This window comes from Castor canadensis, chromosome 13, assembly GCF_047511655.1.
Source record: "Castor canadensis chromosome 13, mCasCan1.hap1v2, whole genome shotgun sequence".
NCBI classification, from domain to species: domain Eukaryota; kingdom Metazoa; phylum Chordata; class Mammalia; order Rodentia; family Castoridae; genus Castor; species Castor canadensis.
The window spans coordinates 3,806,947-3,823,535 of record NC_133398.1 but is presented as its reverse complement, the minus strand read 5'-3'; the positions used below and the strand labels follow the sequence as shown (position 1 = coordinate 3,823,535).

General features: G+C 55.2%; 2 protein-coding genes across 2 annotated transcripts; both read right to left on the bottom strand.

Annotated features, from left to right (window-relative positions):
• Positions 1–1,923: 1,923 nt before the first annotated feature.
• On the bottom strand, positions 1,924–5,290 carry LOC109683355 (epididymal-specific lipocalin-10-like). Its single transcript, XM_074052664.1, has 7 exons — positions 5,208–5,290; positions 4,849–4,933; positions 3,981–4,165; positions 3,566–3,636; positions 3,213–3,320; positions 2,329–2,427; positions 1,924–1,952 (listed from the first exon to the last, which is right to left on the bottom strand). Exons 1-7 carry the CDS (start codon positions 5,288–5,290, stop codon positions 1,924–1,926), a joined length of 660 nt encoding a protein of 219 aa, XP_073908765.1.
• A 607-nt stretch (positions 5,291–5,897) lies between these two features.
• Positions 5,898–10,352, bottom strand: LOC109683354 (epididymal-specific lipocalin-6). The gene is made up of 7 exons (XM_020159149.2): positions 10,152–10,352; positions 9,811–9,950; positions 7,452–7,522; positions 6,762–6,872; positions 6,430–6,531; positions 6,087–6,202; positions 5,898–5,954 (listed from the first exon to the last, which is right to left on the bottom strand). The coding sequence occupies exons 1-7, from the start codon at positions 10,239–10,241 to the stop codon at positions 5,898–5,900; spliced, it is 687 nt and encodes a 228-aa protein (XP_020014738.1). The 5' UTR covers positions 10,242–10,352.
• Positions 10,353–16,589: the final 6,237 nt, after the last annotated feature.

Genomic DNA, 16,589 nt, shown 5'->3' with positions numbered 1-16,589 from the left:
TTGGATGTGCTGTGCGTAGGCGTGTGTTCAAATGGGTTGTGCATGTAGTGTGTGTGCACGAGGGCAAGCTTGCATGTGCACTGGTGGATGGGTGGTTGTGTGTGCATGTGTACACATCAGTGGCTGGGTGTGGCCACTCACCTTTATTGCTGCTTCTGAAAAGTGAAACCACCGATTCCTGTCCTGCTCTGTGGGAAGAGCCACGGCCATCCTCATCCTAGTGGCTCAGCCATGAGAAAAGACCAGCACCCAGCCCTGAGGGAAGTGACCAAGGTTTACAGGAAACCGGAAGCTCACCCACCTTCCTCTCCCTCACAAGTGCAGATGACACCGAGTGGGGGACATTGACCTACAACGCACAGACAGACCCCCCAGCTCTGGGCCTGTGGGCTGAGCTCAGAGGAAGAGCCTGTCCCCAGTGTCCAGGCAGGGCAATTAGTGCCACCTCCATACACAGTGCCCAGCCTGTGAGTGAGGAGCTCATGTCCAGCTGGAGGTTCTCTGCCTCCCAGACAGGAAGGACTTTCATTGTCCCCTACACCCTCAGAATGGCCAAATGGGAACAGGTTATTCAAGGGCACCTCTCCTCCGAGACCCAGGCCCCAGGCAAGGTTGAAAGCCTGTGGACCTGCACGTGGGCAGCCAGGGCTGCCATAACCAAGACCCCAGACAAAAGCTTAAACAGCATTTATTTCTCACAATTCTGGAGGTGGATGTCCAAGGTCAGGGTCTGTGTGCTGTTGGGGGCCTCTTCCTGGATGGCAGTGTGCCTTCTTGCTATGTCCTCACAAAGCAGGGAGAAAGCCAGGTGTCTCCTTCTCAGAGCACTGACCCCATTATGAGGACCCGTGTCACAACCTCATCAAATTCCCTCCCAAATGTCTCATGTCCTAACACCATCCCCTGAGGTTACAGACCCAGCATAGTCCATGCAGTCCATATCCTGTAAGCTTACCTGTGGGCTCCTCTGTGGCTCTCTCCTGGTTTCTTTTTTTGGTGTGCTGAGATTTGAACTCAGAGCTTTGCACTTGCTAGGCAGGTCCTCTACCTCTAGAGCCACACCTCCAGCCCTTTTTTTTTGCTTTAGTTATCTTTCACATATGGTCTCACTTTTTGCTGGTACCAGCCTGGATCATAATTTTTCTTCTTATGCCTCCTGCTTAGCTGGGATGACAAGCACTCAGCTTATTGGTTAAGATAGGGTCTCAACCAGGTTTCTGCCTAGGTTGGCCTCAAACCTCAATCTGTGATTCCTAAGTAGCTGGGATTACAGACGTGAACCACTGCTTTCTCTGGATTCATGATCTAGTCATCTGGCACCAACCACACACACTCTAGGAAGAACCTTGGCCATGCTGCTGCCTCTGAAATTTGGGGGTCAGGGCAATGTCATCCAGGGAGCAACCAGGTTTGCAGTACACGTGAGACTATCCTGGGCCATGAAGTATCTCACAGCCCTCTGCCCAGTGGCCAGCACGATGATTCCTAACCCACTGTCCAGTGGCCAGCATGGTGCATCACACACAGCAAGCACCCAGAAATGTTTGGTGGGTGAGTGAGCGGCTTCCTGAGAAGATATGGGGCGACAAGGAACCCATGGGTGATGCACAGAGAGAGGCGCATGGTGACGTTTACACTAGACAGGCCTGTGGTCTATTTCACAGCAGACAGGACCAGCAGTGGCACACATGCAGCATACACAGGACAGGCGGACAAGCCTACTTAGCACCTCTCTGCCCGGGTGCGAGTGCCCTCCTTCCCCAGGGCTCTGCAGTCAGAGCCAGAACCACATTTTCCATAGTCAGTGGCCTGTGGTCACCAAATACCTCTCAAGTCACTTGACATGAAGACCTGCTATCTGGAACACTTCCAGTGTCTGCAAGGACCACAAGTTGATGGAAAAGAGCAGAAGGTGACTGTCCCTCATGGCAGGATGGTGTGTGCACAGGAAGCTGCAGGGGAGGAAGACAATGGTGAGAGGGTGGGCTGCTGTGGGGCGCCACTGCTGCACCATCTGCTTTCAGGACCTCTCCCTGGTTCCACGTGTGCTCCTCCCAGACGCTACAGAAAACAAAGCCATGAGGCCCCACCCTCGATGTCACCTGTCAGATGGAACCTTTGCACCCTGGAAGCCTCTCACTGACTGCACCAGGCTCGAGTCCGACGTGACTCAAGGCCAGGAGGCACCAGGGAATCACACACAGGCACATGCACAGTTGGCCTCTGAAGATCAAAACTCAACTCTTTCCTCTCTCCATGCCCCTCATGAGCCAGCGGGGCAGGGGACAGGCAAGGGCCAGGACAGTAAAGTGTGAGGTTGGATGGTACCGTCTTTCGGAAGAATGGTGGCCTCCTTGGTGAGCTGCAAAGTGTAGCAGGTGTCCAGGAATTCTCTGAGACTCAGGAAGCTGGAGACATTCTGTCTGTCTGCAGTTTGAGCCAGAATCATAGCAGCAGAGATGCCTGTTCTGGCATCTGAGAGGTTGCACCCCCACCCCCACCCCATGCCACCCCACCACTGTCACTCTGTCCTGTCCCCCATTTCCACGGCAGCAAGGCTTGGGGCTGGGACTGCTGTACAGGGGTGGGCACTTGGGCATGTGTCCAGGACACTGCACTCCTGAGTATGCCCACCTGAGCACATGGACTGAGCCAGGACCCCTCCCCTCTGCCCTCTCCACAGGACTGCCCTTGCCCCATCCCCATAACCCACACTTGGTGCCTGGAAGAGGGCTCCTGCCCCTCACCCTACCTCATCACTTCCACACACCCCTCCACCTGGGGTGAACCCCTCCCTGGTCCCCTCTCCTCACCCCTGCTGTGTTCAACCAGCCCATCCTGACCCTTTCACCCAGGGCTTGGAACCTGCGTCCCCTCGTCCCAACCTCATCCTGGGCAGCCTCCACCCACCTGGATGGCCATCCCATACCAGTCTTCCCATCCTGACTCCCTTCCCTAAAGGACACCACACACCCCTGCTGCAGCCACCTTCAGACCTTACACATGGTGGCTTCCACTTCCGCTGCCCCTTTCAGAGCACCTGCACTGACCATCCCCCTCCCTCACCAAGCACACTCACCTGCCAGCCCCCTCTCCCCTCCACACCTGCCCTCTGTGCCAGTGCCCCTCCTGTCCTCTGTAGCCTGCCTCTCTCCACATGCCCCCCGACTCCCGAGGGACCCCAAGGCCAGGGGCCCCAGGGTCACACTTACCCAAGAGCAGCAGGCTCTTATAGCTGTGGCCCGCACACCCCAGGCGGAGATAAACCAGGCCATAGCTGTAGTCAGTGGACAGCACATGGAAGCCCTTCACCCCCTTCACTGCAAGAGAAGCTGCAGTGGCCTGCTGGTGCCTGGACATGAGGCCCACAGCCCAGTGCCAGCCCAGCGTCACCCCTGGCTTCACCACCCTGGCCAGGCTGCCCACAGAAGCACAGTCAGCTCTGGGATCACAGCCAGCCTGCCTGCCTGTCCCGGGCATCCAACATGTCTGCCAGGCTCTCAGAGCAGAGGGCTGCTACTGGCATCTCATCCGGTTCCCCCACGACCCCTGGCATCCTACGCACAGGTGTTCCTGAACACAGCCTTTTTCCTGTCTTTCTTCAGGGTCATCTCCTGGGACTGGCAGCCCTGAGACCTAGGGAAGAGGTACTGAGCTGTGGCCAGAGTCCTTCCTGCTCACTGGCACCACCCTAAGACCATCTTGTTAGGTGGCCAATTTGGACACGAATTTTCCAATTTTGGCAAGGGTCTGCCCCGAGCTGAGAGAAAAGCTCCCAGCACCCAATCCCCACACTGTGTGCTTCTCCCACAACCGTCCCTCAGATTTTAGGGGAGGAAGGGATGGGGTACAGATCCTGTGGAACTTTCAGAGTGACCAACAAGTCTGCTTCTTCCTCAGACCCCTTCCCCTTCCTGCTGTTCTCCTTCCTGGACAGTGAGCTTCCTCTGACCAATCTGCAAAGACCAACGTCCACTCACCTGCTAAAGGCGATGACCACCTTCACCTGGCCCATCTTGGGCAGCTTCACCACGGACGCCCCCAGCTTCCTCTTGTCTTTGACCAGCAGGAAGCCCTGGGCATCTGTGGCAATGGCAACAATGTACCAGAACCCTGAAAACCGTGGGGCTACCAGAAAGTACAGTGCCCAAGCTGCTGCCCCATGCTGCAAGTGACAATTTTCCAAGGCCCAGTTCACATCAGTGCCTGCAGGTGGACACTGCCCCCCATTCCAGGGCCCTGGCTGCCCAAGCCAGGCTAAAAGAGATGATGCCCAGCTGGTCAGGGGCCTGAGAAGACCCCGGGCTGGACTGTGGGCACCAGCAGCACGGAGCCTGCCCTGCCCACCTCAGAGGCCCACTCCTACCTACCTGGGCCTCTGGACCCAGCCCCTCCCCTTCCCTCTTGCCCCTGGACCCCTGACCACTGGCTTTTCCTGCTGCAGACCCCTCACTCCTGGGCACCACTGTGCCTTGTGAGTGCTGCCCCCATGGGCCACCCAGCCACCATGCCCATGGCCGTCCTACCCAGAACTTTCTACCCAGGCAGTCTCCTTGTTCCAGCATGCTCTGCTCATTCCACCTCCTCAGACCCCAAGAGGATGCTGTTCTCTGGGCGCCTCCACCCTGCCCTCTCCTTGGGGCTCTCAGCCCCCTTTGCAGAGCACCTCCCCAGGCTCCCAGGGATGAGGACTCCAATGGGAAAGGCCGGGCTGGATATAGCAGGATCTGTGCTCCAACCTCCTGCTAGGGAGGAGCTCCCCCTATAGCTAGAATTTTGTCCCCAAAGGGTCCACTTGCCTCTGCATCCTAGCCCCCTGTAGCCCTGATGCCTGGCTTAGAGCCCAGCAGGCATATGGCTCATTTTGGTCCAGTTGAAGGTGTGGGCCTCCTTGAGGAAATGGTCCCTTAGCTGGGACCCCACAGCCAGGGACCTGAGCCAGGGCCAGGACCAGCACTGGCCCCAGCCTCATCCTCACCTGCCCTCAGTCCAGAGGGCCAGATGCCACATTTAAACTTCCTTAGCTTACCCTGCCCACCCTGCTGCAGGTGCCTTACCCACCCCTAAGCCTCGAGCCAGCTGGGTCTGGCAGGGACGGTGGAGTGGGAGGTGCACAGATGTGGCTTTGGACTCTGCCCCTCCTTGTGGCACAGTGGCTGGCCTGGGCACTTGTGTTCAGCATGGACATTGACAGCCACAATAGGCACTGGCTATTCTTCAGATGTCCCTGAAGGTTGTCAGAGGTCACACTGGGGCTCTGGTCCTTCACATCACTTGCTGCTGTGGGCATAGGGCCATAATATGTCACCTGAACACCACTTCAACCCTGGCCCTCTCACCTGTAGTGAATGCCCTGGGCCTCTCATCCTAGACCCCTCAGGAGAGAGGCAGAAGGCAGGGTATCACCAGGACGTTGCTGCATGGGGCAGCAAGGTGGACTCTCCAGATACAGACTTTGGGCCACAGAGTTTAAGAAGGTCACAATGGCCAAGGAGGAAAATGTGTGCATGCGTGTAGGTGGATGCACTGTGTGTGTGCAGCCTTGGGGACCAAGGTTCCCCGCATGTACCTCCCCTTGTTATGAATGATGTCAGTCCTATCTGCTCCCAGCACCAACCTCCTGATCCAGCCCCCTGCCCAACCAGTGTCCAGACCTATCCCAAAGGCACTTGGCTGAAGCCACGCAAATCAACCTCTGCCTGTCTGGAGCCATGCAGAGTTCCCCAGGAAGAAGCAGCTTGCTCTGTCCACACCCAATTACTCTGACAAGGGTAATTGTCCTCTTGTCCCGGGTTGAGGATTCTGTGATGTCCTGTCCTCCCTGCACAGTCCTCTGCCCACCCAGCACTGCCTGGCCAGTCAAGACACACAGGGGCAGGTCTGCTTCTGGAATCTCTTTATTCTGAGTCCAACAAGGGCCTGCGGGAGCAAGAAGCCAATGCCCGCACCTCGGGCTGCCAAGTGAGGAGGACAGCACCCACCCAGCTACACCAGAATCCTGTGCATCATCGCGAGGGCTGCCATACTCACTGAAAACCAGGGCGAGCACTGGGGAACGGCCCACCAGAGACCTCAGCCAGCCTCACCTCGTCAGTCATGGCATCAACTGCCTGAATTTGGGTGAGGGTCCTCCCAGGGACCCTGGAGAGCCAGGGGTCAGGCACAGGGAGGCTGACCTGGAGAATCTTGTTTGCACAGGTGACTGAAAAGAGAGGCCAGACCAGCTATGAGAACAGGGCTGCAGAACCCTGCCCATAAGCCTCACCTGAGAGGGGGCCATTCCTGCAGGCTTGACTCTGACAGGGATGGGTGACCCATCAAAGCCCCCAGAAACGTGCAAAAGCCAGGAAATGACCCCCAGGCCCTGTCGCACCTGACAGGCACAGGGACTGCATAAGCTCCCCTGGGGCTACTCTCAAGCACACTCACGGTCCTTCTGTAGCTGGGCCTGCTGCTCAGACAGGAAGCCCAGACCCCTGCTCCACTTGGTGAAGAGCTGTGTTGCCTCTGGGCTGGCCATCTCTGTCCGGCCTGTGCAAGAGAGGGGCAGCCTCTGAGAGCCAGACAGGGCATGGAGAGGGGCCACCTGCCCATGACAGTGACCCCAGCCCCTTTCTGGGGTCACTGTTCAGAGGACACCCTCAGACCCACAAGCCTCAAGGTGGCAGGGATTTAGCCCTGCTTGTCTCCCACCTGTGGACACAGAGTCCCTGAGTCTGGGGTGCCAAAGGTTCTGAGTGGCCCCGCCTGTGCCCACTCACTGTACAGCTCCACAGTGTTGAAGGCCTCGTCCCCGAACTCCAGCTGGGTGAAGACGACAGCAAAGTCTTTGAAGTTGGTACTCAGTACCCGGAAATCCAGCACACCCAGGGCTAGAAAGCAGATGCGTACCCCAGGTGAGGACAGGGCCACTGGTCTGGGATCAGCCACAGGACTGGGGGTGCAGATTCAAGGTGAGACCCCATCAGACCTAGAAGACACCCCGAGCTCTGTCCTCTGGCTCCTGACCCCCACATGGTGCCATTGAGAAGCTGCTCTTAGATACTGATGGACAGATGGACAGCACTGCTTGTCCTAGCTTGTCCTAGAGTAACTGAGGAGAGACTGGGTCACCCTTCCCCAACTCCATCCCTGTGGTGATAGATAGCTGCTCAACCCTCTGCACCTATAGAGGGGTCCTGGGCCCCCCTCCATGGGCATCTGTGCATGCCTAGGGGACACGGGGTCTGAGTCCTCTGTCCAGGGGTCTCTCTTGTCCTCAGGATCAGCTCCAAGACCCTGACAAAGTCAGATCCTTTCACTTCCCATGGGGAATGTCCCTGGAATACTGTGGCCCCTCCTGCCAGTCCTGGCCCTGCCAACCAAGGATTTGGGGACACCGTAAGGGCTGGCCTCCATGACAGTCCAGCCAAGCATCACCCGGAGGAAGCCCCTGAGGTTGTCATACTCACAGGGGTTCTCAAATACCCATCTGGAATCTCGCTTCAGCAGCTCCATTGTGCTCTGGTGGCACCCATCCAACCTGGAAATTAAAGGGCCCCTCAGTGCAGCATCAAGACACTGGCACCAGAAGAGGAGACAGGCCTCCAGCACGCCTCACCTGGCCAGCCAGCTGGAAAGACCACAGAGGGAATTCATTCCCCTCTCGAAGTTCCAGTTACCCAGAAACCCTGCTCTAGGGAGACTGCCTGGTGCGGGCAGAGAAGTGACTCCCCTCCCAGGACACCTGTGACACCTGGTACACGTGGGGAGAATGGGGCCTTCGGAGGGCACAACAGAGGTCAGCCTGTGACTCAAGCAAACAGACTCAGCCTCAAAAGGGGTCAAGGCTCCCAGAGTTCTCAGTCCCAAAAGTGAGCAAACCCAACGAGTGTGTGGTGGTATTTGTTAGACTAAACAAACTGACAGCAAGGATGAACAAGACAACTGTGATAAGAAGGACCAGGAAATGCTAAAGGGAACTGCCACAAGAGCTGGACCGTCATGATGAGGCTCGTGCTGTTCTAGAGATTAATCCTCCAAGTGGACACTTGGCCCCCAAAGATGAACTTACCATGGTTCATTGCCTTCAGGTGGACGCTCTGCCCCCAGAGGCGAACTTACCAAGGTTCATTGCCTACTGTGTGTCCAAATGCAAAAGACTGGCAGTCACCTAAGTGTCCGTCAGCCACTGGCTAAGAAAGGCAAGGTGGGTACTCCACAGAGCACCTCAGAGTCAAATGTGACACTGCCACGTGACCCAGCAATCCCACTCAGGTATGAGCCCGAAAGAATTGGAAGTAGGGTCTAGAAGACATATTTGTGCACCCCTGTTCCCTGCAGCATGTTCAGATGGCTGGGAGGGGAAGAACCTCAGTGACTGTTGATGGGTAATGAGTGAACAACATGTGGTTCGTCCATACAGAGGAGCACCGCCAGGCTAGGGAGGAAGGCGGGATGGACGTGAAGGACATGGGGCTAGGGAACAAGTCCTGTAGGATCCACTTATCTGAGGTCCCCTGTAGTCAGACCTGTAGAGATGGGAGGGGCCTGGGGAGGTAACGAGGAGCTGGTGTTTAACAGCGTCCTGTAGTTTGGAAGTGTCCCTGAGGCCAGCTGTTGAAGGCTTGGGCCCAGCCTTCAACTATTGGGAACCAGAGAATCTTTAGGAGGTGGCCTGGTGGAAGGAAATAGGTCATTAGGGACAATGCCCTTGAAGAGACTCTGCCCTTCCTCCCTTGCGCTCTCTCGCTCTCTCTCTCTCTCTCTCTCTCTCTCTCGCTCTCTCGCTCTCTCTCTCTCTCTCTCGCTCTCGCTCTCTCTCTCGCTCTCTCTCTCTCGCTCTCTCTCTCTCTCTCTCTCACTCTCTCGCTCTCTCTCTCTCGCTCTCTCTCTCTCGCTCTCTCTCTCGCTCTCTCTCTCGCTCTCTCTCTCTCTCGCTCTCTCTCTCTCTCTCTCTCGCTCTCTCTCTCTCGCTCTCTCTCTCACTCTCTCTCTCTCGCTCGCTCTCTCTCTCTCTCTCTCTCGCTCTCTCTCTCGCTCGCTCTCTCCCAGTGTCATGAAGTGAGCAGCCTCCTCCACCACGTGTTCTCCGCCATGATGTACTGTGCTGGCACAGCCCAACACAACAGGGCCAGCCAAGTCACCGTGGGCTGAAACCCCTGACCCCGTGAGCCAAAGCAAACCCCACCTCCTCAAAAGCTGTTACCTCAGGTGTTTTGTCATGGTGACATAAGGCTAATACATGAGGACAGTGTTTGGGAAGATGAGAGTTTTGTGGATGGCTGGTGGTGATGGCCGTGCAACAGTGTGACAGCACGCTCTGACGAGTGGCCACAAATCAAAGCCCTGGTTGGCTAAGGCAGGGCGGGAGGAACGACCTGAAGTGCCCACTCAGCAACTCTGATTTTTGAACTGTGCCAATGTATTTCCTACTGAAAGGCCAATGAACAAATCCAAGTAGAATAAAACCCAGGACGCCCCTGCCTCTCCTGTCAGCCTGACCCTCCTGAACCCCACGCCCTGGCGTCCGTGTCTGGGGGCTTAACCCAAAGCGTCAGGCTGGGTGGTCAGAGGCCAGCTGGGCCCAGGGTCCAGGAGTGCAGATATGAGAGGCTGACAAAGAATGTGGGGCTCAGAACAGAGCCCAGCAGGAAGAGGGAGGAAATGCAGGGGGCTCAAGGAGCCGCCATGTACCCAGGAACAGGTGTGCAGAGTCCAGTCAGCCTCTGCTGAGCCGAGTGAACGTGGCTTGCCGGTTGCGTCCACGAAGGCTGGTCTGCCTGCCAAGGAGGCCTGCACAGGGCTGTGGTCACAGTGCTGCTCACTCACCCGTGCCGAGACGACTGCACCCTCAACTTGTTTTCTGGAGTGAGCGTCACCATGACACCTTCAACGTTCTTCACGTCCTTCTCCACCATGAAGTTCTTTTCCCGGGAGGCCACGGCCAGGATGTACCAGGGCCCAAGAAGCTGCATGGACGGCAGTCAGCTGAGAGGCCTGGCTCTCCTCCTCAAGGTGTCCTCTGTCAGGAAGCCCCAGGGGCCCCTCATGCAACCCAGCCACTGCCACCCCTGCCAGTGCAGGCTGGCCCAGGGGACCCAGAAGCTGTGTGACCTCAAAGGTAAGCCTTGGCTCCCTAGGACCAACCTGCTGCTCAGGACTGCCATTACCTGCTTAGGGTCCAGCCTTCCCAGCCACACTGCCTGAGCCCTGGGCACAGAGACCAAAGCAAGAAGGGCGGTCAGCAGCACTACCCGCATCCTCCCAAAGGTCAGGCAGCACAATCACCATGGGCCCCGGTGTCTCAGCCTGGAAACGTTTATATGGTTCTGAATGCCTAGACGTGGGTGGCTACTAACCACCTCCACAATATCCCGGCCTCTCTTCATGCAAAATGGCAAATTACCCAAGAAAGGGTGATGTTACACAGTGGTAGCCTCAGTGCCCAGCTTGGACCTGAGGCAGAACCAAGAGGGCCCAGGGAGTGTGTGCAGAGCCCATCCTAACAACAGCACAGTGCAAACCCCTGCCCTGTCCACACTTCCTTCCCCCAAGAGGGATCCAGAACGAGCTCCTGAAGCCCTCCAGCCCTCCCCTCCCCCGTGAGTCTGGGAAGGTTCCAACGCTGCTCTGCAGAGCCAGGCCAGGAAACAGGGCCTGAGGTCAAGTCCAAGGACAGGCACGAGCTGATCTGATCGGGAACAAGTGGTTCTTCCAGAAACCACAGTTTTAGGTATCTTCATTATGATCATTAAAAATGCAAAAAAAAACCCCAAAGTCTTTTTTAAAAGCCTCCCACTCTTCCTGGCCCACCTTCCCTTCTGCTCTGCTGGCCTGGAACTTCCTCCACTCTCCAGTCAGCCCCCCAACAAAATGTTGTGCTTCCTGCAAGCACATTGCCACTAGTCAGAGTAAGAGGAGGAGGGAGGCAGAGAGCACAGAGCTGTGACCGGGGGGTGTGTGAGGGCTGCTGCCAAAGGTGCAGGCTCCACTACCAGGGGTGCAAGAGGGAGGGTCCTAGATGCGGAAGCCTTCAGGAGGGAGCCTAGCCCAGACCTCCAGAGGAAACATCGCCAGCTGGGCTGCTGGGTATAGGACTGCCAAAGCTGGGTTCTCAGAGAGGCCATGAAACAGTTGCTACAACCAAGCCTGCTGAGGTTGTGTGTTGTGCAAACACACAAACTGCACCCCCCACCCTGGGAAAAGCAAGGTTATGGGCTCCAAGCTTGCCCAGCACGAGACTTGACCAAATCCCCTGTGCTGGGTAAAGACTCCCACGCAACAGGGATGAGAAGCTTGCTAATAGGAAAGGAAGCAGGTAACTGTGCCCTCACGATGCAGGACACCCTGGGATCCATCAGGGGCATGTTCGGCTCTCTCTAGGAAGTCCACAGTCAGAAGCAGGCACAGAATTAGGGAAGCTGTCAGTTACTAACCACATACTAGGCCAGCTGAGACCCATTGCCCTGGGTTCTCGGCCTCCTGCATGGTCATGGAGACCATCTGGCTTCCTACATGCCTGACTTAGGGCAGGCTAGCTGCTTGGGGAACCGGTGGCCTCCTGGGCTTACTGCCACAGGTGATGGGTCTGACTTGTGTCTTTCCAGATGGCTTTGGCCATATTAAGTCTCTTAGCCATCATAGTGCCATATTGTATGAGCTCCAAACCAGCTTATACCCTTCTCTTGTGTCTGTGGCTAGAGGTTCTGCTAACCTTCCCATGCCCACTTCACCTGTTCGCTGCAACCCTGTGAGCAGCCCTTGGACATGCTGTCCCTTCCAGCTGAGTTCATCCCCACCCCACCCTGAGTATGGTATACTCAGATACCTTCCCCCTGACAACAGGCACCTCCTCCCCAGAGGTCTGGGGTCTCTCTGAGGTTCAGCTAGAAACAGGGTAGCCAAGAGGAATGGACACTCACTCCCCAGCAGCAGGAGAGGGTCTGCCCTGTCTGCCTGGGTGCTGACTCAGCAATAGGACCCCAGTGTCCTCCCCTGTCATTCAGAAACCAGAGGGAAGAATGAGCGGTGTGAACACGGCTCAGTGTGAGGATGGTTGTCTATGACTGTCAGAGCCCTGTGTCAGAGCACTCCAGGGTCCAGTGGGGGATCTGGAGACCATGGTAGAGGGAACACACTGGTCATTTAAAATGACAGTGCCAGACAGAGGCCCCCACACTGCCGCCGACACTCCACAATGGACCATGAACAAGGTTAGTGGGGCAGGCTGGGATTTTAAGTAACAGGCATTGCAGAGCAGCCTCCCAGGCAGGGCAAGTATTATGTAGACCACTGGTCTGTGTGTGTGTGTGTGTGTCTGTGTGTGTATGCTTGAGAACACTGTGCCAGACAAGAAGTGTGTTCCAGAGGGGAGACAGACCAGAAGAAAGGCCACTAGACAGCTGACATTAGCCAGGTATGTCTGGTACGGGGAGGGATGGGGGATGAAGTGGCCCAGATACCTGTGCAGGTGACTCGTCACCTGACATCCCTGCTCAGCACTCCATGTTCCCTAGGAGGGGAATATTGGGGGAAGGGACCCTTGTGCCTTTCCCAGGGACCTGGCTTTAAACCCAGCACTCAGTAGTACTTCCCAGCCAGGAGGGATTTTGGCCTCCACTTCCCACTCAGAGCATGGGGTAGCTGGAGTCCCACCTCAGAGGCCCCTGTGTGGATAGAACTGGTTTGCCCTCAGGCCCTGGCACACACTGATGACAGTTCCTGTCCCCAGGCTGACTGTGCCAGGTGGTGACTTCCCAAGGCCAGCTGGTGGACACTTGGCCACTGACATCACTGCTAAGCTCCCCAAGTTCCCCAGGGAGGGACAGCTAAGAAGGAGCAGGTCTCTGTGTGCCTTTGTCCCGATGGACCTGGCTTAGTGCTCACTATTGGTTACTAGCCATGCGTTCATACTACACAGTGGACACGAGCTCCATGTGGACAGGGACAATGGGGCACAACCCTGCATGGTGGGCACAAATTGTGTCCACCTGTCCTTCCTGTGCTGGGCCCTCTCGTCTGTGACTTGCTGTCATCGTGGATCTTCTTCGCCCCTCCTCAAATAATACCAAACCTTCCTGGAAGCAGCCAGCAGAAGGAGCAGGCCACCTGAGGAAGGACTCCCAGACCCTGGGCTCTAGAAAGGCTCTGTGACTGGCTGGCAAGCCCGGCACAGGGTAAGTGTCCCACAAGTCATTTATCAGGTAATTCTCATAACAACCCACCAGACAGGCCCAATCATTTGTCACTTAGCAGATGAGAAATCTAACACTCAGAGCAATTCTGGGATTGCCAGCTAGTTAGGCAGGCAGGACAAAGACCACCATCTCTGTCACTGCAGTCTGGGGTCTTCCTAAATTCCAACCTCATAGGGGCCTCCCTGGATCCCAGGGGTCCTGGCTGCCTCTAGGGCCCTCATAACCTGTGTGGGGGTTAATATGGCTGACCCTTGGCCAGGGCTCTGCTGGTACTAGGGCCAGCCTATTTGAAGGTAGGATGAACTCTCTGGGCACCAGTAACAAAGGTTCACAGAACTGCAAAGCCCAGAGGTCCCTCCTACAGGATCCAGATACAGCCTCCTTGTCATGTGGTTCCCATGGGGTCCCACAGGCTCTGAGTTCAAAGCCTGGTTCTGCCACTCTGAGAGCACAGGGTGCCTGTACTCAAAGCCTCAGTTTCCCCATCAGTGCATGGGGATGGTCAATCCACCTTCCCCATGGAGTTGTCAAAGGACTCAGTTTAATAACTCACATGGAGAGATGCTCAGTGACCCTCTGCTGTCCTGCTGATGTCACCCCTGCTGTCACCAGCTCTGACCTCTGCCCACCTCTGTTCCCTCTGTCTGGCAGGCCTAATTCACTCTGGTCCACATTCCTCGGGGAAATCTGTCTCTACCCCCTGGTCAGGGCGGGATGTCCCTCAGCCAGGCTCCAACAGGGGCTCCTGCATCAGACCCCCTAACTCTAGGACTAGACATGACCCCAACATTGTGCCTGTGACATCTAACATCCTCAGTGTTGACACCTACCTCTCAATCACCTTACAAGTGTCGTCAGTTTCTCACAAACGTCAGGGTGACCTGTGGCGTGGGCTCTCTCTCTCCCCAAGCAGCCACACTGAGCTGTCCCCGTGAGCCTGGGATGGGCACTGCCCCCCATTTCTCCCTCACCAGGCTGACAGGTGCTCTGGGTCAGTCTGGTGGTAGCTAGTGTTCCATGCGTTGTCCTGGGAGGGTCTCCTGTGCCTAGTGATGCTGGCAGGTTTACTTCAGGCCACTTCCCACAAACAAACGTGTCAAATTCTCACAGGCTCAGATTTTCTTTATGAGACAGACAGGTTCTCACCACATAGCCCAGATTCTCCTACCTCAGTCTCCGGAGTGCTGAGATTATAGACATGTACTACTAATGCCTGGCCTAGAAGTGTTATTTCTTTAAATGAGATTAAAATACATACAACATAATTTGAGCTAATCTGTTTTTAGGAGTACCAGTAGGTGGCATTAAATCAATCCTCGCTATTATACTATCTATTTCCAGAATTCTTCAATTCAGTTTTCAACTAGAAACTCTGTATCCATTAAACGCTAACTCCCCCTTTCCTCTCCCAGCCCCTGGTAACCTCTACCCTGTCTCTAGGAATTCACCTATTCCAGATGCTTCTTCTAAGTGGAATCTTAATGTTCCCAAGGCTTGTCCACCTTCTAGCATGCATCCATCTATGGCTGCTTATGGCTGAATAATATTCCATTGTGGTTAGCATGCAGTGCTGCACAGAATTCTCTTATAATCCTTTTGTTTCTGCAAAGTTGGTAATAACATTCCCACTTCATTTTCAAATTCTGCAACTTCAGTCCACTACCTTTTCCCTTTGTCAATTTTGTTAACTTGTTCAAAGAACCAACTTTTGGTTTCATTGATTTTCTCTTGCTTTTCTCTTCTCTATTTATCTCCTCCATAAGTTTTGTTTGCTTCCTAGCTTTGCGTTTAGTTTTGTTGTAGAGTTTGGTTGCTGCTATGAAATGAGAGCTTTCTTTCTTTTTTCGGGGTAGGGGGTTGCACTCAGGGCTTTGCCCCTGCAAAGCAGGTGCTCTACCACTTGAGCCACCCCTCCACTCCATTTTGCTCTGCGCATTTTGGAGATAATGTCTCCCAAACTATTTGCTGGAGTTGTCCTTGAACCACAGTCTTCCCAAGAAGTTAGGATTACAGCTGTGAGCCATCAGCGGGAATTTTTTCAGTGTAGAACTTCAGCAGTGTCTCCCTTCATCGAGCTCACCTAGTTACTATGTCTGAGCACCTTCCGGGGTCCCCAAATACTTGATTCTGATATTTACCCCTATCCCTAGCTTAATGGTTGTTTCCTAGGAGGGACTGAACCCTGCTGCCTGGTTCTTCCTACCTTTGCCAATCTCTGTTGCAAATGTAATTTTAAGTCTCCCAAATTTCAGAGTTTGTTCCATGCTCTGTGACAAACCCTCCAGCCTGGAGTACAGGATTCTGGGGGGCCGTTCCAGCATATCACCAGTTTAGTGACACTGACATGAACACTTGCTCTGCTCAAGGTAGACGTGTGCGTCCTTCAGCCCAGCTGAGGAGAGGCGTGGCCAGCTCTCCCTACTTCTGCATAAAACAGACTGAGCATCCTGCAAGATTTCTTATTTCCACATGAAAGGTGAGTCTATCTCATCATTAACACAGGAAATGAAAAACCAAATGGACAATAACCAGTAGAAACAGGACTTTTAATATAATATTAATATTCAATTCTAGAATTTCCTATCTACAGCCAATATTGCCCAGCCCTCCCACAGCACCAGCTGTGTTTTCACTGTAACGTCTGCTCTTTTCCTTTATGTCAACTCCTTTGCACTTTGGTGCCTCTCCATCTACAACCTGGTAGCTCCTGGAGGTCAGGGCCATTGGTCACTTTCAGAGCCACACCAAGGCCCAATGCAGGCCTTGCATAGGGCTCAGTCATAGTGCTGAGTGAAAAGACGACAGATGTCAGGACCCCTTCCATCTCTGAGCCATGCTAGTGGTGGATGGGAGGCAGGGCTTCACTTGCCCTATTGAGCTTGTGGGTATTTCCGCCCTCCAGTGGCCAGCATCAGCACTGCACCCCAGGCAGGATACCCAGGATGACAACCCTTGTCTGTGTGTGGTTGTCCTCCAGCCAGTGAGCTCCTAGGGCCCAAGAGACAGATAATCCAGTCCTGTCCGCTCCAGGGGAGATGAAAGGAACCTAAGAAACTCCCTTGCCCCTTCTTCCCTCTGCTGGCCTCACGGCGTCCAATTCAGGAGGCCTCCACACCCCAGCCAGGGCCATGACCCCAACCTACATTCAAATGAGGAACCTGAGGCTCCAACAATGTTGGTCTCTTCCCTGGGCCCTGGATGAGAGTAGCCCATGCTCTGCCATGCTCTGCACACCCCGTACCCCCAGCCCCCCAAGCCCACAGGAGGCCACTCAGAAGGAGGATGGGGAGGGTTTTTCAAGGATCTTGGATGGTGGTTCATGGGTCCTCAACAGAGAACTATGACCATCAGAAACTTTTAGAATCCTGTGGAGCCTGAACTCTAGTTTATAGAGCAGGAATTTGAGGACTT

Excerpts from the sequence above, each read along its gene's own strand:
- LOC109683355 (XM_074052664.1), bottom strand. The coding sequence starts at position 5,290 with ATGCCCACAGCAGCAAGTGATGTGAAGGACCAGAGCCCCAGTGTGACC. Across the intron at positions 4,934-5,207 it reads GGACATCTGAAGAATAGCCA|GTCCCTGGCTGTGGGGTCCC; the intron begins GTGCCTATTGTG and ends GCCCTGGCTCAG. Across the intron at positions 4,166-4,848 it reads CCAAAATGAGCCATATGCCT|CATGGGGCAGCAGCTTGGGC; the intron begins GCTGGGCTCTAA and ends TGTCACTTGCAG.
- LOC109683354 (XM_020159149.2), bottom strand. The coding sequence starts at position 10,241 with ATGCGGGTAGTGCTGCTGACCGCCCTTCTTGCTTTGGTCTCTGTGCCC. Across the intron at positions 7,523-9,810 it reads GTGCAGTCGTCTCGGCACGG|GTTGGATGGGTGCCACCAGA; the intron begins GTGAGTGAGCAG and ends TTTAATTTCCAG. Across the intron at positions 6,203-6,429 it reads GGCCCAGCTACAGAAGGACC|TCACCTGTGCAAACAAGATT; the intron begins GTGAGTGTGCTT and ends CTCTCTTTTCAG.